Raw genomic sequence first — 27,276 nt, 5'->3', positions numbered from 1 at the left:
TTGTCTCAGACTTCAGTGCAAGGTATCTAATCCTCTGTAATTTTAAATTCTTGCTGGATCTCTGAAGCATGTGACAGTACCCAAGTACTGTTTCTCACATACTGGTTATAAGACATCCCAAAAGAATCCTATCTCCTTGTTCTCTTAGACAACTAGTCTTTGCAAAACAAACTTTAAGACACATCTTTTAAGTTTTACTGAAAGAATTGCACTGAACAATTGTCCAACTAAAATCTTATAAAATAAATATAAGGCACTGGAGTTAATCATTACAAAAGAACATAGGATAAATTTTCATTTAAGAAGTCGTTACTTTCCGTCTTTATGGAGGAATATAGAGCTATCATTGTAATGCCCCACTTAAGTCACAAATCATTACAAAAAATGAGTAAGATTTAGTAAGTACTAATTCTATTAATGGTGCTTATGATTTTATATAAAGTGAAACTTGTTATTAATTAGTTCTTCATTATGTGATTTCTGTCTCTTTATGAAATTAGTGGAAGAAATAAAATTGTTAACATTTTTGGACGAGGCTACAGTCTGAAGTTCAGATTATGGTTCTTCTATTATTTTGGACAAGCTGTTAAAATTCATATTCATTTCTTATACTTTCACTGCTGCAATTTATCGACTGCCTTGACAGAATATGATGTAAAAGGAAATTTCAGAAGATTGTGACTTTTTGTATCAGAAAAGAGGAAGAGAAACCTATTTTGAAAGGACCTAGAATAATATTAAAAATGAAAGGCTGAAACAAATGGCTCATTCTTGCTTCTCATTATTTAAAACAAAAATACCATAATTATTTTTCTAATTTCCAGAGAAACTCCCTCACTAATTTCATTATTTCAAGCCCACACCTAAGATGAAGTTAAACTGAAGTTAACATCAAACAGGTATGTACGTTATCTAATGTCCATTTTTCCAATGCTTTTATCCTTCTCAATTACAGAGCATACTCCATCCTCATTCAATAAATATAACTTAGAAGACAGTAGCATTCAATGAAATCACCATCGTAATAACCACTAATGTTTATTAAGCACTTAATACTTGCCATGCACTGAGCTAAACAGATTATCTAAAAAGATGAATTTAATCCTCATGACAGATAATCCCGACAGATTAATGTATTGATATTTTCATTTTACATACAGATAAGAAAACTGAGGCCTAGCAAAATTATGTGGCCACACAGCTATTAAGTGATAAAATCAGGCAACATAATGAAGTATTTGAAAGTAACCATAGTTAGGGACATGACTCATTTCTCTCCAAAGCTAGAAATATGTCTGGTCAGGTACTGTGGAAAGGTCTGGTCTTCACCTGCTGCACAGCTTTAGCAGATTTTATAGTAATAGTGGCAAGATCCCTCAATCATTTAAGAGTAAGCAATTGTTACTTAAGCTTTATACTTTTAGGTAGATTCTTTCAAATGGATAAACACTTACATAACAAGAACCAAGAGTCAAATGAATCCCAGAGGTAAGGAACAAGTGTGATGTGGGAGGATATTAGTTTTATGAGGATTTGAAAAACTGCAGTTATTCCTAAGGGAGGCACCACCGGCACTTGTGTGTGTGTATGCAAACGACTGTGTAGAAGACAATTCACTTTATGTTGTACAGCGCTGTCACATATGTCACAATACATTTAGTATCCGTTAACTGCTCCCCCTCCCAAATACTAGAAGTTCTCTCAATCCTTGTGACTACCCAATATATATATCCCTACACATGTTCTGCTGACCCTGACAGAGAACCTTGATTGTTGGATAAAAATACTGGGAGAGAAGTAACTGACATGAATTGTACATTGTGCTCCAGGGACTCTGCTAAATGCATTCACACACATTCATTTAATTTTCATAACCCTATATAAGTAGATATTTCATCCCCATTTTACAAGTGTGGCCCCTGAGGCTCAGAGCAAGGTTATGCAACTTAATTAAGGACACACAGCCAGTTTTGAAACCAAAAGTGTGGCTCAAAAACTACTCTACTCTAAGTTGGCCTTTTAAGCCATAATGGTGAGAGAGGTGTGACTTTCCTTTCTTTAAAGAGGTTCATTCAGAAAGTATAAATCATTCTAAGTAGGAACCACGGTGTGTACCTCCTTATGAACCAAGGATGAATTAGTTCCCTAGGTTAGGAATGAGGAGCCACAGGCGCAGTGCCAGAGTTACATGAGGTGTGTTCAAGATTTGGGCTGGGCAGCTCCTATGAACCGGCATATATTAGAATGTGTGTGTATGTTTTCCAGGGAATAAGAGAGTTGTGTTATGCTGTGTGAGGTTTATGTGTTTCATTTAACACACAGCAGTTACTATACCCCAGGCACCATTAAAATTGCTGGACAAGATCACATTTCAGCACGTATGTTAGGTAATGAGTGAGCAGGGTATGCACTGCGTGATGTGTGGCGGGCTGGTGTCTGTGCAGCCATGTACACAGATGATGGGTATTGGGCTGTGCTGGAAAGGAAAGGTCCGCTGTGAGGTGTGTGTTTAGAGTGGCAGTTTGTGCCATGGTACAGATGGTAGTGTTTGAGGCTGGGGGAAGTGTTATGCTGGATGACTTGTGTGCAATGCATACGGGAAGTGCTGCACAGGAAAGACCGTGTATGTAGCACACATGTGCATTTTTTGTGCGTTACGGATAGTGCCGAATACCGGAGTTCCACAGGAAGGAATCTAGGTTGTGTCCTGGGCCTGTGTATGGTGCCTGCAGGCGCTGTGGATTGGGGTGCTTTGTATGTGTAGCGGTGTGTGCTGAAAGTGGTGCATACGAGATGATTCATGCGGTGTGCTGGGTAGGGACGAAGGCTGGAGCAGTGCAGAGGAGGGGCCCGCATCGTGATGTTGTGTGGAGCGATGCTGAGTGCGGTGGGTGGGGGGGCGATCGTGCTAGGTGACTCGCGTGCGTTCCCCGTGTAACCGGAGGCGCTGTATGGAGAAGGGGCACTGAGGGGTGGGGGAGCAGGCTAGCGTACTGTGAGACACCGGGCGGGCGGAGGGGCCGCGTGGGCGGCGGGCTGCCAGTGCGTGTGCGTGGAGCAGTCAGCCCACTTCCTCACCCAGAGCCATGCCGGGCCCCCTTCCCCGCCACCCTCCCTCCCGCCTCTTCTCTAGCCCTTGGACGCGCCCCCCGCTCGGCTGGGCCGCCCCACCTGGTAAAGGCGAAGTACATGAGGCTGACGATGGTGAAGCTGAGCAGGGTGATGGTATGCGGCCGGTAGAAGAAGTCAATGGTGATGTCCTCCACTTGCTGCTCGTTGATCATCCGGAAATGCATTTTGTAGTTCACATCATCCTTGCTTAGGGTCCGGCTCCCCACGCAGGACGCCATGGCCCGCCTCCCCGTCCTGCCGCGGTGGCGGCGGCCCCAGCCCGAGAAGGCCGGGACCCCGGGGGTGACTAGCCACAGTAGGCTAATAGCCGGACGGCGAAGCCGGGTCTGGCGCCCAGCAAAGGCTGGGAGCAGAGGGAAGGACAGGCGCGAGAAGGCGGGGTCGCGGCGCCGCCACCGCGGCCTGGGGCAGGGGACGCCGCCGGCCGTTCCCACGCTGTTATCCTGGCTGAGGCATTTCTACGCACTCGAGAAATTTTCAGCCTCGAAGTCCACAGGACTTCAGGGGAATGGCAGCCGGAGAAGGGTAGCCGCGGCCTCTGGCTGGCTCTTTTCAGCGCACGTAGCCCGCTGTCTCCCCGCGCAACCCGGCACATGGTCTCGCCCACTCCGGGCGCAGCCCACGTGGGCCCGGGAGCGCGGCTGCGCTGTGTAGGGCGGGCTGAGGAGCCGGCGTGCGGCGCGGCGGGACGGGACGTGCGGCCCAGCGAGTCGGTCGGTCCCGGGGTCACCCGCTACGGGAAGCAGGCCTCGCCACAGGTAAAGCAGGAGCTGCCCCAGCGGGAGGATCGCGCTCCTGGCGGGGGTTCAGGTTCCCGCGCACCCGCGTCCAGACCGCGCCCCAGGGCCTCAGGGCCTTTAGGTTTTCGCGGCCCAGTAGAGGGTGATTGGTTTTGTTTTGTGTTTTTCCCTGGCTGATGTAGTGAAAACTCAACCATGCTGGCTAATTAGCGCAGTGTGAGAAGCCTCAGGAGGGGGCTCTGCCTTCCTGCGCAAGTTTGGGGAACTGAAGTGAGCTAAAATGGCCTGGGAAGTATTGAGAGACCCTTTATTAGGAAGCTACCCCCATAACCTCCCTTTCTCTCCTGATTTCATTTATAGTAAGTATTTCGTAGGTAGACATCTTGAACTCTATTTCAGTGCCTTTTTTCTAGCGAAGCACTAGGCACTCATTGAGAACAGTATATATGAATTGTTAAGAGACTTCAGTTTCTTTAAGGGTTTTCTGTAATTTTCCTGATGAAAGGGCCTTGTTAGAAGACTTCTGGTTACCACCTTTCAGGGCTTTTATACACATCTGCACATCCCCTACCCGCTTTTGCATACTGTGTAAGCAAGTGAGTTAACTGTACTTGCCATTGATTTATTTCCATTCCGCAAACATTAGAGCAGTACAAGCCTCTGGGAAAATGGAGAAGAGTCCCCGGAAGGGTGGATCCAGGGATGAGACCCAGCTCTGCTCTCGTGCATGAACAGTTAATCAATTGTTGATTGTGTAGGCAGCAATGAAAGGATGTGGAGAAGATAGTGCACTTGTAAATAAAAATGCAAGGATAAACATTAGTTGTATGCACAAAGATCTTTTAATGACGGGGTGAAATTTGAAAGTGAGTCTTCCTGATGTTTAAGTGGTATTGAGTGTGGAAAGGCTTCAGGATGAATTTGGGATTTCAGGAGTTTGAAGTAGGATGAAGTGCTTAGACGTCAAAAAATGTTAGAGCTGATAGGGGCCTTAAGAATCATCTTATTGTACCCCTAGCCTTTTAAAAAAGCATTATTTGAAGAATGGTTATTGACCCCACCCCCACCCCCCACATCATGGGCTAGACTGCTGCTTTTGTTAGACTGCTGCCAGAAACAGCCTTGTCAAGGTAGCACAACCGAGGTCTTCTGACTTTCAATTTAGTGCCCTTATGACTACCGTGCAGAGAATGAATGTTGTAGGTTTGAGGGAAAACTTGGCACATTTGGAGTCCCATTTCCCACCAAAATCTAACAGAAACCACCTATCCCAGCAGGGTATTGTGAATACTTACTTCTTTTCTAAAATCATCGCAGAATGGGCCGAGCGCAGTGGCTCACGCCTGTAATCCCAGCACTTTGGGAAGCTGGGTGGATCACCTGAGGTAAGGAGTTCGAGGCCAGCCTGGCCAACATGGTGAAACCCCGTCTCTACTAAAAACACAAAAAATTAGCCGCGCATAGTAGCGGGCGTGGGTAATCCCAGCTACTCGGAAGGCTGAGGCAGGAGAATCACTTGAACCTGGGAGGCAGAGGTTGCAGTGAGCCAAGATGGTGCCGTTGCACTCCAGCCTGGGCAACAAGGGCGAAACTCCATCTCAAAAAAAAAAAAATAATAATAATAATAATAATAAATAATTGCAGAATGAAAGGAAACTTTCACTTTTGTAAAATCTCTTTCAGCAAACTTCCCAAAACTACAGATCTCCGAGAAAAGATTAGACCCTCAAGTATTTGGTCTAATTTAGAGCATAAAACAAGCTGAATTCCAGTATGCAGAAAAACAAAGTATAAAGTTGTAGGCAGCAATTAATTCAGCAGAATTTTTGTATTTGGTTGTGTAACCAATAATAATGGCTAACATTTATTGAGCATTTCTTATATCCTGACTCCATCCTGTGTTTTATATGGATAATGTTATTTAACGTAAGATTATATGCATCAAATTTACCTTTCTAATTAGCTGGCTAAATATAAAATCCCTTCATATTCCTGGAGTTTAACATAGCACTAGCCTTTCCTGATAAAAATATTTTTGAAAACTACTTTTTCAGTCAAAATATACAGGTATTAATTGCTGGTTGCTTATTTATTTCTGTCACTTGGTTTTGTTTACTAGTTTTGACCTTTTCTTTTTGAAGGCTTTTTTCTCCTTTCCTACAGTGAAACAAAACTTGACAAAACTGGTTTTGTTCAATTCCCTTTGGAAGAACAACTTTATCTGTGAAGTAATCAACAGTGTTCAGCCCTGAGAATGAAGCAAGAAACTGCTTTCACTGTTTTATATATCAATGATAATATTTTGATGATTTGTTTAGGACACAGTAGATTTCTGTTTTTTCATTTTGGGACAAATTTATATACATAAAATGCATTTGAATAATTCAGTGTTACTTTGATCAGCAATCTGCTGCGGAAACACCCTTCACACCAAATTTCAAGAACACTTATTTGCATCAGCTTATTCTCTTTAAATGATTAAATTAACAGATTAGTGAGGTCTGCTGTCACTTGAACATTTGCAGATTTTTGTTTTAAGCATTTTTCTCACAGCAGTGTCATTGCTTTTTGTTTTTAAATTGTAAAGTATATCTTTATTTTTCCACTCAGAAGTTCCTGTCTGTTGGTTTGTAACTGAGATTGCCTTGTTGTTGGCTTTTCCTGTACATAAGAAACATCTCACTATTTTAGACTAAATATATATTTAAACACCTTTCAATTAGAAAAAAATAATTTCCAGTTTATCTTTTTGTTGTTTGAATACTGTTTTAAACATTTAAGTAAATTAAATTTCTCTTCTTTTGACGGTTATATCTTTCCTTTGTAGACTAAGAAAAATGGCTTTGTCAGCCCAACAGATACCCAGATGGTTTAACTCAGTTAAGTTGAGGAGCCTCATTAATGCTGCACAACTCACAAAACGTTTTACTAGACCAGCAAGAACATTGTTACATGGCTTTTCTGCTCAGCCTCAGATATCCTCTGACAGTTGCTTTCTCCAGTGGGGATTTAAGACTTACAGGACTTCCTCCTTATGGAATAGTTCCCAGTCTACTAGCTCAAGTAGTCAGGAGAATAATTCTGCCCAAAGCAGTCTGCTTCCTTCCATGAATGAACAGTCACAGAAGACACAAAATATATCCAGCTTTGATTCTGAGCTGTTTCTAGAAGGTAATTCTGAACTTTCAGAAAAGTCTCCCTTTCCCTACTTTGGCCATTTGAACAAGCTACCTGTTTACCTTCTGCTAGCCCATTTCAGGTAATATTTTGTGCCAAGAAAGAAAAAGAATAATACCAGTTCTATTGATGAACTTCTATCATGCCTTTATTTTACTAGTAAGAAAAAAAGTTCGTGGGCTAACGTGTAAGATTATTTTATAGCTACACATATAAAACATTTGCTTTTTAAATATTTTATTGTTTAGATTCTTAAAACAAAATTCTTTTTGTGGTAATTAGTTTTATTAGGGTATAATTATATCAAGTAAAATTCATCTTGTGGGATATATAGTTCTATGAATTTTGACATATGCATTTAGTGTGTAAGAACTACTGCAATCAACAAATAAAACAGTTATATTAACTCCACAAAGTTCCCTCATGGTCGCTTTTTAGTCAATCCTCTCCTTCCTATGGGTCCTATTCTAGGAATATTTCGCTGGTAATGAAATAATATAAGGTTAAGTAGAATATGAAGGAAAGAGAGCTGGGGAGAGGGCAGGGAGGAGATGCTGGCTATAAATGATGAGAAAGGATAGTTAATGATGAGAGGCACAAAACAGAACAAAAGATCACAGACCTGATTCCTTAGCTTAAGGTAATGTGTAGTTCTAAGTGTCTTCCATGCTGCGTTTGATTTTAAAAAAACAAAAACAACTTCAGACTCAGAGCTGTACTAGAGAGTCACATCTGTAGAGAGGACTGCAGGTTGTAGAAACAATCATAGAAGCCCTTTTAAAGATGTATTTGAGGGTAACTTGGAAGGGAGGGCATTGGGTCAAAACAAAGACTTTCAGGATATGATTACTTTAATCCATGCAATTCAGACTGTTGGCATATGTGTACTTTTAGCCAAGTTAACAGGCTATGGTAAACTCAATCTCTGTTTCAAAATTCACTTGAAAGTTAGGTGATTTTTAGCATTCTCACCTACTAATTAAGTGAAGGAAAGGCATTGTGTGCTTTGAAATTTACCAACAAATTTCTAATCTCGGAGGAACAGTAGTTAGTCTGTCTAAATAGTTGTAACCTTACCTCTTAAAAGGTGAAAAATTGGGGACTTGGATGTTTAATTCTAACATGATCCCAAGATTTAACCACTGAAAGAAGCAAACAAGGGAAGAGCTGGTCTTTGTAGAAATAGTCTTAAGTGTGCATATTAGAGCACTAATTTGTTTCTCTCTTTCAAAGAACTGGATGAATTGCCTCCATTGTCTCCAATGCAGCCAATTTCAGAGGAAGAGGCTATTCAGATTATTGCAGACCCTCCATTGCCACCAGCTTCATTCACACTTCGAGACTATGTGGATCATTCTGAGACTCTGCAGAAGTTGGTTCTTCTAGGTAAGTTTGACTAAACTACAAGTACTTTTTGCATGTACTCTTCATTACTTTTTTTACTTTTTTAAATTAACAATTTAATCTATACTAAGTAGTATACAAACATAAGCAAAAGTCTAATAGCATAAAGGCTTCTAGTGAGAAACCGTATTCCCTGCCTCATCCTTGCTGATCTTGCATCCTGTTCCCCAGATGCATCTACTTAACTTGTATCATTCTTTCTGTTTGTGTTCAACCTCCTCATTTTAAAATAGTTGTTTGTAGTGCTGTTGTTTGGTTCATCAGTTTTAGACATCATTTGATCTCTTGTATGTACACATGTACTTTTCCTGTATTCTTTTCAATTCTCCTAATATAAATTACAATTTTAGATAAATCATTAGTCAGTAGTTAAATTATGACTATAAATATTGCTATCTGCCCTAACAAGAAGTATGCTATCATTATTTACCTTCCTGTACAACTTTTCATTTTTCCGGCAGTAATAGTTGCCTTGTTCTTCATTTGATGAATTGTTTTGTTTGTTTGTTTGTTTCTGGGGTTAAACTTTTCCATGCCTTCCAGTAGCCTCTCAGGACAGTTTTTCCCAGGTAACCCTATCAGATGATGTATTTCATTTATCCAGAGTGGATTGTTCCCTGCTTGTCACTCTACCCCGACCTCCTTCCTGAAGCCACTGTCCTCCTGATTTGAATGGTTTCTAGGCCTACTCTATAGCTGCCTTCACTTGTTGACCATTAGGTTGCACTTGGATCTGGATAGCTTAAGGGAGCCAGGGGATCTCCCTCCAAACTTTCATTTAGTCATCTTATTTTTAGTCTGGCATTTTATTACAAACTTTTGCTTTCCTCATTTCTCTGGGTTTGGTACTTCTCATACTTGATTTCCCAGATAATGAATCTCCTTTCTCCTAGTGCATTGAGAGGAACTGGATTTGGGGGAGGTCGGGTTTCTCCATACCCAATACCCCAGTTTTTAGTCTGTACCTCACCTCTAATCTCTCAGATTTCTAGGGTCTCCAATTTTGGAGACTTTTGAGTTTTTTGTGGTACTGATCACTTACCACTTGCCAGATTCTCATTTGCAGGCATTTCAGTGTCATCTTTCTCCTCTCCGATAAGGCTGTTGCCATGCTTTCATCTGTTTTCAGATGTTTTCAGATATGTGGGGATATAATCTCGTTTCCTCAAAGAAGGATCTCATTTTTTGTTTGTCATTCCCCACATTTTTGGGAGGTGATTTTTAACAGGAGAGGAAAAAGAGAAAAATCTGTGCTCTGTTAGAAACTTTGGGGGTCATCCTTGATTTTTTTTTTTTTTTTCTTCAGACTGAGTCTCACTCTGTCTCCCAGGCTGGAGTGCAGTGGTACCATCTCAGCTCACTGCAACCTGCCTCCCAGGTTCAAGCGATTCTCCCGCCTCAGCCTCCCTGGTAGCTGAGATTACAAGCATGTGCCACCATGCCTGGCTATTTTTTGTATTTTTAGTAGAGACGAGGTTTCACCCTGTTGGCCAGGCTGATCTTGAACTCTTGGCCTCAAGGGATCTGTCCACCTCGGCCTCCCAAAGTGCTGAGGTTATAGGCATGAGCCACCGCACTCGGCCTATCCTTGATTCTTGTTGCTTTTGTCCCCTCCCTCTTTACATCTAATTTAACACCTTATCCTATGGATTCTACCCTCTCTATTTCTTTCAAATCCATCCACTTCTCTCATCCTACAGTCACTACCTTGTTTAGGTCCTCATTTGTCACTGAGTGGCTGCAGGAGCCTCCTATCTTGATAGTCTTCTCCTCAGCAGTATTGGCTCTGATATCTTTCCAGTGTTAGTGCTCTTTCTGAAATGCAGATCTAAGTCAGTGACCTATTTAAAATCCTTCAAAACCTTCCCATGGCATCAAAGCTTTTCCTGATTTGGCTTCTGCTTACCTGTTCAGCTTCATGGCTTGCCACTTCCCTCCTTTGTTTAGCCAACTCCAACAACTGGAGAACATCACTGAAGTCCAAGTAACTTCTAAAGTGTCTTCTTGACCCTGCAGACAGAGTGACCCTCTTCAGGCTCTCATTTCACTCCCTGCTTACTTGGATCCTAGCATTAATGACACTCTATTATAATTGTATACTCATCTCTCTGTGCCCAGTTACCCATATGTTACCCATATGTTTAGAATGGCCTTTGTTCTCAAGAAGCTTCAAGTCCTCAGAAACATCTAAATATATAAGAATAACTGGAATGCAAAGATGAAGAGCAAAGTGATAAGTCCCACATGAGAGGCAAATAAAGTGTTCTGTGAATCAGCCTAAGTGTCCATCAGTGGATGAATGGCTAAAGAAAATGTGGTATATTTATACACTGGAGTACTAGTCAGCCTTGAAAAAGGAGATCCTGTTATTTGCAACAACACGGATGAACCTGGAGGATGCTATGCTAAGTGAAATAAGCACAGAATGACTAATGCTACGTGATCTCACTTATATATGAAAGCTAAAAAAGTTGAACTCATAGGAGCAGAGGGAGCTGGGTGGGGAGGAATGGGGAGTTGTTGGGCAAAGGGTACAAAGTTTCAATTAGACAGGTGGCATAAGTTTTGGAGATCTATTGTCCAGCATGATGATGGTAGTTAATAATAATGTATACTTGAAAATTGTTAAGAGAGTAGATTTTAAGTGTTCTCACCACAAAAAAAAAGTCATGAATATGTAAGGTAATGAATATGTTAATTAGCTTGATTTAATCATTCCACTATGTATACAAATGTCAAAACAGCATGTTGTATCCCATAAACATATAATTTAAAAAGTGTACATTCAGAGGCAGGAAAAAGATGACGTCTGCTATGAGGAGACAGTCACCTTTCTTTTCGAAACAGCTTTCCCTGTATTATGGCAGGTGCTATGGATGATACAAAATAAAACCTAAGACACAGTCCCTGTCTTATCTTTTTTTTGACACAGGGTCTTGCTCTGTCACCCAGGCTGGAGTGCAGTGACACAGTCTTGTCTCATTGCAGCCTTGACCTCCTGGGCTCAAGTGATCCTCCCACCTTAGCCCTGCAAGTAGCTGGGACTATAGGCACATGCCATCTGGGCTAATTTTTTTTTTTTTTTTTTTTTTTTTAATAGAGGGAGGTCTCACTGTGTTGCCCAGGCTGGTCTCAAACTCTTGGGCTCAAGCTTTCCTCCCACCTCGGCTTTCCAAAGTGCTGGGATAACAGGCATGAGCCACCGTGCCTGGCCTAGTCCTTATCTTTAAATAATTTACAGTATACTTACAGGTTTGGAATATGTTTCAGCCATTCCTTTACCTGTATGCTGATACTTCAACAGCATGTCTTAGAAGTAACTTAAATAATAGTAACTTAGGGGAGCCTTATTTGCTCTGTCAGACAGTATTTTTGAGTACCCAAGTCCTAGTTTTTTCTCTGTTTGCTTCTGAGACCTGTTTTCTGCCTGATCTGTATCCCAGGAGGCCAACCCCTATGCACCAGGGCTCCTATGCCAGCTGGCTTCTTGGCAGCTTCAGCCAGTGGGAGGCACCTACAGGACAGACGGTAGAAGGGCCAGGTGGGGATATTTTTCCCGTTCCTTCCCTTCTTTGGGTCCTGTCTGCCTCACTCCATGACAACAGCACTCTTGAGCAGCCCTTCCTTAATAGCCTCTAGTCCCTCTGCGCCGTGGTAACATTTTGCCTCCTTGTCTCTTTAGTGTTGGGAAGGCTCTTGTTTGTTCTCTTAAGGCTGCTCACACCGCTGTATAGAGTCCCTTCATTAAAGTCCTTGTCATTTGTACTTTCCAGGACGCGTTGTAAAGCCTGCTAGACCCTGATTGATGTACTAAATACGTGTAACCATAACTGAATAAAATGGTAATATTCGTAATTACTGAACTGATGAGGTAAAGCCCAACTAGACTGGTCACCTAGAGGTTAGAATCATGTATTATTCTTTTTTTATAACCCCAATACCTAAAAAAGTGCCTGGTCCATAGTGGGCATTCAGGGAATATTTTTTCAAGTTAATGAAATGAAGTGAGCCCAAGTTATTTGCATTGAGAGCAGTGTGCATTCCTGATGAGATTCTGCTCTCCTACTGCTGTTATAAAGCAGCTTTTCAGGATTTCTGTTTGAGCACAGTCAGGGTGTGACAGCTCATGCTGAGCAAAGCACTTCAGTTCATGTCAGCTGTAATATTTAGTTAAATGTGAAGTCTGAACCCTTTATGTTATTTTTAAAGCATCCGCTCCCCCATTTATCACAGATTTTTGGAACTGGTTTTCATCTTATTTATTTGTCCATCTAATAATTGGATTTATTTTTCTACTAATATTATTTTTAAATTACAAAAGAATTACATCCGGTTGTCAAAAGTGCAGATATTATAAGAGAAGGACCTCTTACCCTCTCTTCGTCCCCAGTTCCACTTCTCAAAGGTAACAACTATTAACCAAATTGTGGAATAGCTTTCCAGACCTTTTTCTACACTAGGTTTTATACTATTCTGTAGTTAAACGTAATTTTTTTTGTTTTTCTAGTAGAGTTAATATATGTTTAGATTCTTTATCTAGAATTAATTTCTGTATAAGATATAAAGATAATTTTTTTCAGAAGTATAGCTAATGGTCCCATATATTTTAACAAATAGTCTATCTATTTGATTTGAAATGCATTATTGTTTGTATAATAACATTTTTTAGTTTATTCTGGATCTGTTTCTCATCTTCATTGAATGTGCTTATTATTCTGTTTTCACACTGCTGATAAAGACATACCCGAGACTGGGCAATTTACAAAAGGAAGAGGTTTAATGGACTTACAGTTCCATGTGGCTGGGGAGGCCTCACAATTATGGCAGAAGGTGAAAGGCACGTCTCACGTGGCAGCAGCCAAGAGAAGGGAGCTTGTGCCTGGAAACCCCCCTTTTTAAAACCATCAGATCTCGTGAGACTTATTCAGTATCACACAACAGCACAGCAAAGACTTCTCCCCATGATTCAGTTACCTCCCACCTGGTCCCTCCCACGACACATGGGAATTCAAGATGAGATTTGGGTGGGGACACAGCCTAACCATATCATTGTGTCTGTGTATTTAATCTATTTTACTGTTCATGGGCATCTTAATACCTGTTTAATATCAAGAAATTTGGATTTATAATTATATTTGGTTCTAATAATATTTGGAGTTATAATGAATATGACGATTTTTTTTTTGACTGTGTGATGCCATTAAGAAGTTTTAAATGTGGAGGTTTAAGGTTGTATACTTTCTGCTTTGTTGTATTCTTGAAGGGCTATGTGTTCACTTGTTCTCACTCAGACATTTCTTGAGTTTCTTCAGGGGACTTGTCTCCATGCTAAAGACCTAGAGATTACAACGATGAGTAAGGCACAGGGTCATTTTTATTCCCCCTATGATGGGAATCATAAACATATTTTTTAAATAATGCTTATAACTAAGGAAAAATAAAATCTTCAAAGAAGGTAACATTTTATTCATATTGTTTGTTACCCTGCAGAATTACCAGTTACTATGGGGTTCATTTGGGACTGACAGACATTCTGAAACAATATTCGAGAAACCTTAGACAAAGATGATGACCCTACACCAATATGACTTAGTGAATTTGTTTTGGGGGGAAATGTAGCACTAAATGCTCTATTTTCCTCTGTACTTGATTTTTAAAATAAATACTATGTTGTTTCTGCAACCAACTTAGTTTAAAAATATTTAGAAGTTTCTATTGATCTATCTCAGTGCTCCTTTGGATAGGTATTGATCTCCATCAGTAATTTCTTGTGCTTATGTGTATGAGTTTAATGGGTGAACTAAGAAGTCATCTTCAAACAGTATTTATAATTTATTATAGGCGTGGATTTGTCCAAGATAGAAAAACATCCAGAAGCAGCAAACCTCCTTCTGAGACTGGATTTTGAAAAAGACATTAAGCAAATGCTTCTGTTTCTTAAAGATGTGGGTATAGAGGATAACCAGCTGGGAGCATTCCTGACAAAAAATCATGCAATTTTCTCTGAAGACCTTGAAAATCTGAAGACCAGGTAGGACTTTTAAAAGGATTCTCATATAACCTAAGAAATGGTTATGAAGGAAATATATGTGGAAGTTATTCTTTAAGTCTCTGCTGCACAAGGGTCTACTGAGATAACATAAATTTTTTTTTGTTATAGACCTTCTTTGATCTAAATTAAGTATTTACAACAGTTCTTTTATTCAAGTATCCATTATTATTATTATTATTATTATTATTATTATTATTCGAGATGGAGTCTCGCCCTGTTGCCCAGGCTGGAGTTGAGTGGCAAAATTGCGGCTCACTGTAACCTCCGCCTGCCAGGTTCAAGTGATCTCCTGCCTCAGCCTCCCAAGTAGCTGGGTGACTACAGGTGGCCACCATGCCTGGCTAATTTTTGTATTTTTAGTAGAGATGGGGTTTCGCCACATTAGCCAGGCTGGTATCGAACTCCTGACCTCAAGTGATCTGCCCATCTTGGCCTCCAAAGTGCTGGGATTTTACAGGCATGAGCCACCCTGCCTGGCCCCATTATTATTTTTATGTTTTCAACTTATTACTGAGTCAGTAATTAACTCTTTCTCTTTAGAAATTGGAATAAGTTTTTTTCTTAAAAAAAAAAATCAACAAATAGCTAACTTATCTGAGAGTGCACTTAAAGATATGATCTTTTGTGGTTTTTGTAGTTTTTGTCTGGCCAATTTTTGTTGTTAGACATTTGAGATTGTCTTGGCAAATTACTGTATAATTTGCTTAATCATTTCCATAAGTTGGCTATTTTGGTTGCTCCTTGTTTTCTTCTTAAGGAGCACTTTTATAAACATCTCTGTACTTCATTCAACATTCAAAGAATTATTGAATTTGTGAAAATAAATACAGTGAGATATTGATCTGTGAGGTAAGAATCCTGCTAGGCATTGGGAATACCACAGAGAACAAGGCAAAACCCCTGTCCCTAAGTTAACATTTTGAATTCATCATCGCCCCCACCTGTCACTCAACCCAGTCTGTATTCCCAGATTCACTGAATACCCTTTTGCCCAACTCAGAAATATTGGTATTAACTTGCTTTCTCTTCTTTTATCATCTACATCTAATAAATCATGAAAGCCCATCAGTTCTTCTCTTCTTATAGCTCAAATCAGTCATGACATTTCTCTGAATCTTTGCTTTGACTATTTTGCCTCAGTTCCCCATAATATCACACCAAGATTACTGCAATGGTCTCCTAATTGGTCTGCCTCTAGTCATGACCCTCCAGACTGTTCTCCACACTGATGTTGATTCTTACTACATTTCAGAGAGCTTTGCGATTCTTTAAACCATCAGTCTAATGTCTTTTCTCGGAATTAGGAAAAAAACTAAACAAAAACCGCATTTATTAAATTGAACATTTGAGCCCTTCTGTATGTGAGACACTGGCCTAAACTTTAGACATCAAAAACAGTCTTTCCCTTCATGAGAGTGATAGTCTATCACAATACAGAAGGGAGAGAGAATGATTCTAAGAAACTCATCTGACATATCCAGCTCTAGTCTTCCTGGCTGTCAGGAACACTAATTCTCTCTGCAGTCAAAAACCAGCTTGCCCTTTTTGCTCAAGATTTATTCCAAGAAAGCATGAATACCAGGAGGGTAGGGATCATTTCACACGCTGCACCATTATTGTTAATAGCACCTTTGTACATGGGAGTCGCAGAGAGGTTAAATAATTTGCCCAAGATTACACACCATTAGTATAAGTAGCAGAGTAAGTGGTTTCAACCCCAGTTAATCAAACTCCAGGGTTCTGACTACTACACACTGTCTCTACATTTAATTCTTTGAAGGAAACTTAAGCTTAATAGCTTAAGTTACTTGCTCAAGCCATATATGCTCCTAACAACTGAGGAATATTCTCACGTTGGTAGCATAGTCCATTGATTCCTAAACCTGGCTGGCTATCAAATTAAGCTGTAGAACATTTTTAAAAATTACTTAGAATTTTTTAATAGGTAATGCAGCCACATGTATTCAAAAGAGTATACAGTAAAAAATACTGAATAGGCACAGGTATGAGAACCTTTATTTAAATGAACTTTGTTTCTGGTTCTGATATATGCAGCAGTCTTATTTCTATAACAGCACTGATTTCATGTACTTATTTTTTAAATAAAAAGTTATATTTAAAAAAATCCTTGTAGAATTTTCAAATGAATAATCGCATTTTAATTATTTAAATACTCTTTTTTTGGTTGGGTGGGCCTTATATCTTGATTTTTTATTGGAAAAATCATTACAATATAGATAATAGTTTTGATAATTTTTTTAATCAAATGCTGAACCTTGCTGCCAAAAAAACAAGTAATACCTCCTTTTCTCCTACTTTGTCCCTTGGCCTTTCAAGACCCACCTATCGACACAGCTACTGTTATCAGGATTTTTTGTTCAACCTTCTAGGAAGCATATATCTGTGTATACACACATGAATACAAATACATAACAATTGGTAGCATTTATACATACTATTCTGTATCCCACTATCTTACCTTCACTCTTGGAGTTTATTTTTTCTTGGTGCTGCCTATTCTTTTTGACTCTAGTACAGCCCATGCTGCGGATCTCGCTAGTACCTATTGATAAGCATGGAGTATGTTTCCAGTCCACTGTTAGGACAAGGCTGTAGTGACTTACCTTGTAGATACTTCTGAAAAATCACACATATTGGTGTCTCTCTGTAGGACGTATTTCTAGAAGTGGAAATGCTAGGTCAAAGGGTGTGTTCATCTGTAACTTCAATAGATATTGCCAAATTATCCTTCATAGGGGTTGTTTTCCAGTTTATACTCTCCCCAACAGTGTACAGAAGTGCCAGCTTCCCTGTTATCCTTACAGATACAGTGCTATCACACTTTGCTTTCAGTTGATTGTATAGATAAAAAGAATACTTTATTTGTTGGTTGGAGCATCAGATGTTGAAACATGGAATGTTGTTTGGAGCATCTTTTCATATGTTGAATTTCTGTTTACATTTCCTTTTCTGTAATATATCCTTTGCTATTTTTTAATCAGGCTTTTTTCTTTTTTGGTAAACGTTCTTTTATATATGAAGAAAATTAGTTCTGTCTCTGACACATGTTGCAGATATTTTTCCTAGATTGTCACTTGTCTTTTGACTTCATTTATAGTGGGGTGTTTTTGTTTTGTTTTGTTTTGCCATGCATTTAAAATTTTTATATACTTAAACTTATAAATATTTTAACTATTTTTAAAGGAGTAATAGTCATGTGATTATAAAGTAATATAAGTTTTGGTATATAGTATAAAAATACCATAGGCTTTAGATGTAGGCATGCCTGAGTTCACATCTTAGTTTTGTCAGTAATTAGGTGATGATCTCAGACAAGTTATTTAACTTCCCTGAATCCATGTTTCCTCATGGAAAATTCACTTGGCTCACAAGTTCTTTTGTTTTTCTGGTTAGAATTAAACAAAATAATATCCTGATATATTTTACACATTTAGTAAAACCATCTTTTACTGTGTTTTAGATTTTTTAAAAATGTTATTTTATAGCCAAACTTTCTATATTTTACTAACTCACATAGTTTGATCTTCAAAAACTTAGCAGGAAAATCTCTCAGTTAACAAAATACATATTGAAAGACTGTAGTAAAAATCATTTATAAAAATACATACTCAGGCCAGGCATGGTCACTCAAGTGTAATCCCAGCACTTTGGGAGGCCGAGGTGGGCGGATCACTTGAAGTCAGGAGTTCGAGACTAGCCTGGTCAACATGGTGAAACCCCGTCTCTACTAAAAATACAAAAATTAGCTGGGTCTAGTGGTGCGTGCCTGTAATCCCAGCTACTTGGGAGGCTGAGGCAGGAGAGTCACTTGAACCTGGGAGGCGGAGGTTGCATTGAGCCCAGATCATGCCACTGCACTCCAGCCTGGGCAACAGAGCGGAACTCTTCCTGAAAAGAAAAGAATAGAAAAGGGGAGGGGAGGGGTTCAGTAAATATACTAACCTAAAAAATGCCTCTGTCAGTTATAACCATTATTTCCTTAATTTTCTTAATTTTCTTAATTTGTGTTATTTTCTTAATTTGTGTTTTTCTGTTCTTATCAAAAAAAAAAAAATCTTAAGCAGAAGCTATTTCATTCTTTCTTACCAAGTAATAAACCAGATTAATTGAAAAGAGAATCTAAAGGTTGGTGCAAAAGTAATCATGTTTTTGCTATTGAAAGTAATGGCAAAAACCGCAACTAATACCTATTAGGGGATTTCAGAATTATTTTCTGTTTTTAAGTATAAGTGGAAACCATCTAGAGTTGGGTGAATGCTTGTTTTGTTTTAAACATGTTTTTGCCATTGTTACAGAATGCTTTTATTTAGTTAGTAATTTAGGGTGTGGGAGCCTTTTTAAAAATAGCTGTTACTTTGGGAAGTAGCATGAGACTCTGTCTCAAAAAAAAAGAATGTAAATGTTTATCACATGCGTATGTATTTATGTTTCTCTAGGGTGGCTTATCTGCATTCAAAAAATTTCAGTAAAGCAGATGTTGCACAGATGGTCAGAAAAGCACCATTTTTGCTGAACTTTTCAGTGGAAAGACTGGATAACAGATTGGGATTTTTTCAGAAAGAACTTGAACTTAGTGTGAAGAAGGTAAAGAAAAGAGAGAGAATTTGTTTATTTCCATGTCAGGTACATTTTAATAGCTGATAGATCTCATGTTCCCAACAGATGCCTGGCCCATGTGAATCATATAAATTCCTGGTATTTTTTGTACAAAAATGAATTATCCTGCTAGTTTAAACATAGAGCTCCATCATTTTATAATACTTAATCAAACTGGTTCCTTCAGTTTTTGTTTTCTTTTTTTCCAAACAGTACTAATCTTATATATTCCTGGGGTTCCTATCATTTTTCTGATTGGGTCATATTTTAAGTTTTAACTTTGTATCTTAATAATGCCTTAATTTTCCAAACTAGTTAAAGACGCACATATAGTAATACTAGATTGTTTTGTTTGCAACCACAGACTAGAGATCTGGTAGTTCGTCTCCCAAGGCTGCTAACTGGAAGTCTGGAACCCGTGAAAGAAAATATGAAGGTAGGACAACTTTAGGCTTTTTGAGAAATCAGTTTCTTTAAGTGTTAAAATCCTCTGAAGAGAACAGATTTTGCTATTGTCATGTAAAAGAAAACTAGACTTTAAAATAAGTTATTTCTAAAAAGAGAAATAGGAAATTATCTTTAACAAATGTCTAGCAAGCAGTTTGTTTCAGTTAATATTTTCACGTTGAGCAGGTATTAACATGAGTAAATCACCTTGCAGACATTGATACCCACAATCCTAAAGCATTAGATAGGGATATAAGTGGTACCCTGAAACTGCTTCTGTTGCCCAGTGTGGGCGTCTGACGTCTTTGTTACCTGGGCAGTGTTACCAGTCTACGAAAGTACTCCTGTTGGCCAGCATGACAGTCTGTGTATGTCTCAGGGAGTTTTGGAGGCTGGATCCAAAAGACTTCTGTGAAAAGAGTAGCAGCCAGCACATTGTTCTCCTTTGCACCTGTCCCAATTGCCAACTCTCATTCTATCACAGAATGTACCAGACACTCTTTACTGTCCTTCCTCCAAGAGAATAAGATAAAGCCAAGAGCAGCTGACTAGTTAGTATATAAAGCTGTAGTAGTATTTGAAATATTATATGAGGGCTGTTTTCTGAGGTGAACAGTTCAGTCATTGAAGAAATCTTTATTGAGCTCCTGCCCAAGCGCCATGCTGAGGAGACAGCTTCTCCTCCCAAGGAGCTTACAGTCTAGTGGGGGATCAAATCCAGAGTGATGGGGGCAGTTACTTGGTGGGGGCACACAGGACACTATGAAAGCAAGTAGAGGACCTGGCCTGTGTTTGGTTGTTTAGTTCCTCATCTCTGCTTGGAATGTTGACATGTCGTTTTTCAGACAACACATATGTGGGTGTACTTGGGAGCAAAAGCTCAAAAAGCATTTTGAAGATGCTGCTGCTGAAGGATCTGTTTGGTGTTGGGCCCATGCCTCTGACCTGCAGCCCTCCCATGTCACTCATTCTCTCTTGTAATTATGGTTGCCCCTTTGGTGATCTTCATGACCATCATGGTGTAGCTCTTTCTCAGCAGAGGGGTTTGAAATTCTGGTGACCCCAGGAGCCGGAAGCTGTAATTCCTTGAAGGCACTGGCATAGCTGTCTCCAAATTTTAAAATGTTATTTTAAGTTTAAAAGAATCATGGTCAGGCGTGGTGGCTCACGCCTGTAATCCTGGCATGGGAGGCCGAGGTGGGCAGATCACTTGAGGTCAGGAGTTTGAGACCAGCCTGGCCAACATGGTGAAACCTCATCTCTACTAAAAATACAAAAATTAGCCAGGCGTGGTGGTGGGCACCTGTAATCCCAGCTACTTAGAAGGCTGAGGCAGGAGAATCACTTGAATCCAAGAAACGGAGGTTGCAGTAAGCTGAGATCGTGCCACCGCACTCCAGCCTGGATGACAAAGCGAGACTCCGTCTCAAAAAAAAAAATCATGGCCAGGCGCGGTGGCTCACACCTGTAAGCACTTCGGGAGGCCAAGGTGGGTGGATCACTTGAGGTCAGGAGTTCAAGATCAGCCTGGCCAACATGGTGAAACCCTGGCTGTACTAAAAATACAAGAATTAGCCAGGTGTGGTGGCATTCCTCTGTAGTTCCAGTTACTTGGGAGACTGAGGCAGGAGATCATGCCACTGCACTCCATCCTGGGCAACATAGCGAGCTCCATCTCAAAAAAAAAAAAATTAGTGCAGCCTTGCCATGGTACCAAAATAACTATTTCTACTTACGATTCATAGCAAATTTACTTTCTTTTAGGTTTATCGTCTTGAACTTGGTTTTAAACATAACGAAATTCAACATATGATCACCAGAATCCCAAAGATGTTAACTGCAAATAAAATGAAACTTACCGAGACATTTGATTTTGTGCACAATGTGATGAGCATTCCCCACCACATCATTGTCAAGTTCCCACAGGTAATGCCACTCACAGCTCTCTCTGTAAGCGCTGCCATTGCGCTTCATTTGGAGCTGCTCTCCAGCTGCATAGTTCTGTACGCTGGGAAGAGTTTACAATTTGCAGGGCGCAAATGTCCATCTCCTGAGGAGAAATCAGTGATGAGTCTCTTTCCCTGGAGTTTCTACCTAGTCCTAGTTCTGATTGTTGGAATCAGGCCAACAAATCTAATGTAGTCTCTCTTCTCTCTCATGTTTTTCTGTACTTTACTTTGGAATAGATCACTTCCCTTAAAGGTCCTTTCACTGCTACATGTACTTTTTAGTCACAGTTTATTTAAATTCATGAATCAATAAGCCATATTGTAATGATCCCCATCCCAATATAAAAGTGATCCAGTTTGCCATCATGCCAAAGCTGTAATTATATTTTCTAAGCTAATCAAGCTTCCATATTCTTTACCTAGTGAGTGATATTATCTGCTGTTCACAAGAATATTAATCTTGAATATTGACTCTTTAAAAGCAGAAACTTTGTCTGATTTATACACTGCCAAATCCTCAGTGCCTAGAACTACACCTGGCACTAAGTAGGCACACAATTAATATTTGTTGAATGAATGAATGATTGGATTTTATCAAAGTAATCCTTTTTTCCTATTTCCTATGCAAATAGCCACTCAGTATTTATTGGATAAATGATAAACTGAATTTTTATTTAAGTGATCCCTCTACTCCATTTGCTAGAACACATGTTCCTGTTTTTGAAAAAAGATGGGTAAAAGAAATATGACCTTAATACAACTCTCAGAACTAGACTGCATTAGGTTCAGTTCCTTCACATACAGCTATATTTATTTGCCTATTAATACTTCACTAGGAATGGGCCTCTAATATAGGATTTTCCTATTTTACCAAATGTAAATATACCCATTATAGAAGTGTTAGAAGCCTACAGTTTTGTGAATTTGGCTCATGGAATAATTGTGAAGTAATCTTCAACGAAAAAGAAATGACAATTTGTTTTTCCCTGGGTTGGTGGGTAATTCATTTTTCCAGTATATCACTGAGCATCCATCAGTGCTACACATTGGGCACTGAGGATACAAAAGTCAAGCAGACATGATCTCTGTTCTTGTGGAACTTATAATCGAGTGTGGAAGACAGGTTTAAAAATAGAATTGCTTTATATGATGGTAAAGAGTCCTAACCAGAGCTCCTACAGTGATTTAGAAGCGGCAGGAGAATTATAGAAGTAATAACAGCAACTGAGTACTTACTGTGTGCCAGCTCTATCTTTATTGCTTTATTTGTATTAACACAGTTAATTCTCACAACAACCATATGAGGTAGATGCTATTATTACCCCTATTTTACACATAAAGAACTTAAAGCTTAAAGAGATTTAAGTAACCTGTCCAAGGTTACCCAAGTAACAAGGTTGGGGCAGAACCACGATTAGAACTCCAACAGTCCAGTTTAAAAACCCAAGCCCTTTACTAGGATCTGCTAGAAGTACATTTGAATTGTCTGTAGAAGAGTGAGTGGTGTTTAAAAGATGGAGAGGAGCTTTCCAAATAGAAGAAATTATAAGCTGACCAGATGCATCAAAATCACTTAAAAACACAGATTTTAGGCACCCCAAACCCTTGCCTCAGAGAAGCTCTGTTGTAGAATTGTGGCTTCCAAATTGGGATTCTCAGATTCCTAGAGTCTAGGTGGAATTATTGGGGAAAAAAAACAGAAAAATAAAAAGCTTATTAATGAAAAAATACATTAACGGACAGTAAGGCTGTGAACGGGCTGATATAGACTTTAAATTTTTGGCTGGTGTTTAAATCTCAGTGGCGTGGAACTAATTTTCTCATGCAGATAATATTCCTGGTTGGCAGATCTGACTTACGATTAATTAAAAATGGGGAAAGAAGTATAACTTAATAACTATGATCAATTTAGTCATTTCGAAGAAGAGATCTTGGAAGGTAAAGGATAACAAAAGCAGTTTTAGGGTAATGAATGTGAAGAAATCACTAGGCTAAGTAAAGAGGTTATATTCAGGATCCCCCAAAACCTTCACTCTCCCCTTCCTCTGTGACTTTCTGTGAAGGCAAAGTTGAAGTCCACCTTAGGATTAGAGGGGACCAATAATTCTCAGGCTAGGGGCACTTTTTTTAACTCTGAATAATTTAATATGTCATTAATAGGATGAAATTTTTGTGCCAATGGCAAAGTAGCCCCTGGTGGCCAACAACCCTCCCCCAACACCACCACACCCATAAAAAAAGAAGGGAGAAACACCGCAATCTGAGCAGTAGCTTTTGGACTTGAAAGAGTACACAACTCTCTAATGATGGAGTAACTTTGGTCCACTGGAGAAGTAAACACATAATATCTGCTCATAAGCTAAATAAATGCTTTGAAGTGTTATTATATTTAGGAAATTAGTAATCGTTTAGGAGCACCAGAACCATTTGTGGTTTTGTCTGTTGTTGGGTGATTGTTTTTTTTTGTTTTTTGTTTTTTTTGTTTTTTTGGAGACGGAGTCTGGCTCTGTCGCCAGGCTGGAGTGCAGTGGCGTGATCTTGGCTCAGTGCAACCTCCGCCTCCCGGGTTCAAGTGATTCTCCTGACTCAGCCTCCCGAGTAGCTGGGACTACAGGCGCCTGCCACCATGCCCAGCTAATTTTTGTGTTTTTAGTAGAGACGAGGTTTCACCATGTTGGCCAGGATGGTCTCAAACTCTTGACTTTGTGATCCTCCCACCTTGGCCTCCCAAAGTGCTGGGATTACAGGTGTGAGCCACCGCGCCTGGCCGGGTGATAGTTTTTTAAGCCAAGAATCACTGCATAGGAGTCATACTTCTAAAAAAAATCTATCTAAAACCTCTTACATCTTCGTTATCTATAATATTGTGATCATGGGAATTTAGTTATCAGAACAAGGGCAGAATAGCAGAGACTGAAAAGGGAGATGTTCTGTTCCAAAAGCAAGCCAAACCCATGTTGAGGTAGCACCCTGTGCTTTTTTTAGTCACTCTTCTCATAGTACTTTGGTTTTCAACAATTGCTTTTCATAGTGTCCTTTCCAACTGATCTGTTACTGTTTCCACTTGAATATAGGGAAAGAGGCCTAGGGGTTATGTGTCACATCCCGCGTTCACATTGTATCTGTAACAGCCAAGAGGAGAGCTTGAGGCAGGCATAATATTGAAAGGGCTTCCTCTGAGCCTCACCAGGGAACCTCACAGGTCTCTCAGGCTTCAGGGCTGTAGCTCAAGTCTGGCCGGATCTCCCATTTGTCTCTTCTTTCTGTAGCTGGCTGTAGAGCCTTGCCTGCTTCTGACTCCTTTCTAAAGTTGCTGCTGCTCACTCTAGTTTTTAGGAGTTTTACTTTGAGGCAGGTAAGACATACTTTCCCTAGTTGCTCTCCCAGAGGTCAGATTCATTTCATTTTGATTCTAGTTAAGGGGAGGAGTGCAAATTTTAAAAAAGGGAGAGAGAGAGGTGTTACAGATTATGAAATCTTATACTTTTTTTATAATAACATCTTAATCTCTAACATTGGTTCTCAAACTTGGTGGATATCAGAATCATCTAGAGGGCTTGTTAAGACAGATTTCTGGGTTCTGCTCTCAAAGTTGCTGATTAAGTAGTTTTGGGGTGAGGCTTGAGGATTTGCCTTTTTTTTTTTTGAGATGGAGTCTTACTCTGTTGCCTAGGCTAGAGTGCAGTGGCGCGATCTCGGCTCACTGCAACCTCTGTCTCCTGGGTTCAACCAATTCTCCTGCCTCAGCCTCCCGAGTAGCTGGGATTACAGGCACGCGCCACCACGCCCAGCTAATTTTTGTATGTTTAGTAGAGACAGGGTTTTGCCATGTTGGCCAGGCTTGTGTTGAACTCCTGACCTCAAATGATCCGCCTGCCTCAGCCTCACTACAGGCGTGAGCCACCACGCCCGGCCGAAGATTTGCTTTTTTAACACATTCTCCTCTGTCTCTGGAGCACTCAATCTTCTTTGCCCACAGTATAGCCCTTAATTATTTTATTATTGTTTTGTATGTTGATTTTGAATCCCTTTTTCTAGTTTCTTCACAGAAAATACAGGATTTAAATCCTCTGGCATTTATCCTACTTACTGAACACATGGTCAGTAGTTGGTATTGGTTAACCTATTAAAATTTTTGCCAAGTAAACTTTTTAATATTTCATCCTCCAGTGTGCAGTGTTTTTTAAAAACTTTTTTTTCTTTTCTAGGTATTTAATACAAGGCTGTTTAAGGTCAGAGAAAGACACTTGTTTCTTACCTATTTAGGAAGAGCACAGTATGATCCAGCAAAACCTAACTACATCTCTTTGGACAAACTAGTATCTATTCCTGATGAAATATTTTGTGAAGAGATTGCCAAAGCATCAGTACAGGACTTTGAAAAATTCTTAAAAACGCTTTAGATTTTTATGTATGTTAAAATGCAGTATTGTAAAGTGAATATATATATGAATAAATGAATGTATTTTTAAATGCCTCGGGTCTCAACTGATATTGGAAACCATTTGATACTGTAAATTTGGGTACATATACTGTGGTAGAACTTTCATCAAGTTCCTAGTGACTTAATTCTTGTTTGACCTTTTCCTTCCTTCTTAGGAAATACAGCAAGCCCAGAGAAGGGGAAAGAGTTGGTTTACTTTAAGTTGGTGCTTTGTCATTCTCGTGAAGATAAAAACAGTGGAGGATTTTTAAAGTGGTTTCATTATAAAATGGCTTTATTTCCTTTGAACTGTTACGAGTTTCCAGAGCATACTACATTAGTCATCTAATATCTACTGCTCAGATAATGCTACAAAACACACTTCATTTTGGATTATCTACATTGTTAACTTCTTGAACACAGATATTCACAGTTGGCTAAGAATAAGGAAAAGGAAAGTGGAGTGTAAAGATTAGGGGCAATGAGATATAGTGAAAGGCTTAACTAGCCTTTGACTTATTACCAGTAAACAAAGATTTGTTTTCCATTTGCAACATGTGTTATCCTGGGCAAGTGATTTCATTTCTGAGCTTTTGCTTTTTTATTTGTAAAACAAAGCATCATGACTTCAGTTGTCTGCCTTATGATCACCAGATTGGGTAGACTGTTAACACTGGGGGCCCCCATGAACCACACCTGGTATTTGCACTCTTGTGTAGTTAGTCCTCTCCCACACTGACTCTGGGCCAATGTGATTTGGCCCAGAGGACATTTGTCAAGCAGAGGCTTAAGAATTTGCACATCAGGGCTTGCCCTCTTGGAACATTTGCTCTTGGCACTCCAAGCTACTGTGTAGAGAGGTCTGGTTACTCTGCTGGAGAAACTAGGTGGACAGAAAGATGTCTGGCCAAACCCAGCTTTTTCAGACATGCCAGCTGAGCACCAGACATGCATGAAGAAATTATCTGGGATGTCCCAGACTTAGTAGATACTACACTAAGCAGAACGACTCAGCGGAATTCAGAATTGGGAGAAAGTGTTTTAAGCCGCTAACTTTGGGGGTAGTTTGTTGTGCACAGGGTTCTGTGGTGTGCTGATGCCCTTTAAAAAACCTCATGAAAAACTAAATTTGTAATTGGTCAGGGCCAGGTATAGTGGCCTTCCTGTTACATATTTTATTCATGCAACCGACATTTGAGTTCTAGAATACAGTGGTGAGTGTGGCATAGATATGTGCTTTCATGGAGTTCTCCAATGGATGAGATCAATAAACAGGAAACAATAAAAAATAAGCTGGGGACACCATGGAACCATCCTGTCCTCTCTTTCTGTGGC

At 39.7% G+C, this 27,276-nt stretch overlaps 2 protein-coding genes across 5 annotated transcripts in view; one reads left to right on the top strand and one right to left on the bottom strand.

Moving 5' to 3' along the window:
* The window catches only part of PTDSS1 (phosphatidylserine synthase 1), a 72,974-nt gene extending 69,023 nt beyond the window's left edge, over positions 1–3,951 (bottom strand). Inside the window, exon 1 of the mRNA XM_019032308.4 lies at positions 3,172–3,951. Within this exon, the coding sequence (XP_018887853.1) occupies positions 3,172–3,350 (179 nt within the window). The 5' untranslated portion in view covers positions 3,351–3,951. The remainder of the gene's footprint in view (positions 1–3,171) is intronic.
* MTERF3 (mitochondrial transcription termination factor 3) lies at positions 3,754–25,991 on the top strand. Of its 4 annotated transcripts, none has more exons than XM_004047331.4 (8): positions 3,754–3,890; positions 6,700–7,043; positions 8,283–8,435; positions 14,295–14,484; positions 18,963–19,110; positions 19,487–19,558; positions 21,334–21,495; positions 25,727–25,991. In XM_004047331.4, exons 2-8 carry the CDS (start codon positions 6,710–6,712, stop codon positions 25,919–25,921), a joined length of 1,254 nt encoding a protein of 417 aa, XP_004047379.1. In that variant the 5' UTR covers positions 3,754–3,890; positions 6,700–6,709; the 3' UTR covers positions 25,922–25,991. The 4 variants fall into 4 exon arrangements, with proteins under 4 accessions (XP_004047379.1, XP_055205392.1, XP_018887852.1 ...); XM_063709387.1 differs by lacking the exon at positions 3,754–3,890 and adding an exon at positions 3,918–5,257; XM_055349417.2 differs by lacking the exon at positions 21,334–21,495 and having other exon boundaries at positions 3,759–3,890.
* The last annotated feature ends 1,285 nt before the right edge of the window (positions 25,992–27,276 follow it).

Source organism: Gorilla gorilla, chromosome 7 (assembly GCF_029281585.2).
Source record: "Gorilla gorilla gorilla isolate KB3781 chromosome 7, NHGRI_mGorGor1-v2.1_pri, whole genome shotgun sequence".
NCBI lineage: Eukaryota > Metazoa > Chordata > Mammalia > Primates > Hominidae > Gorilla > Gorilla gorilla.
This window is presented reverse-complemented; position numbering and strand designations above follow the sequence as displayed.

Bases quoted from the DNA above. Each gene is read 5' to 3' on its own strand.
- MTERF3 (XM_004047331.4), top strand. From the start codon at position 6,710: ATGGCTTTGTCAGCCCAACAGATACCCAGATGGTTTAACTCAGTTAAG. The intron at 8,436-14,294 runs GTAAGTTTGACT...AATTTATTATAG, and splicing joins GCAGAAGTTGGTTCTTCTAG to GCGTGGATTTGTCCAAGATA. The intron at 21,496-25,726 runs GTAATGCCACTC...TTTCTTTTCTAG, and splicing joins TCATTGTCAAGTTCCCACAG to GTATTTAATACAAGGCTGTT.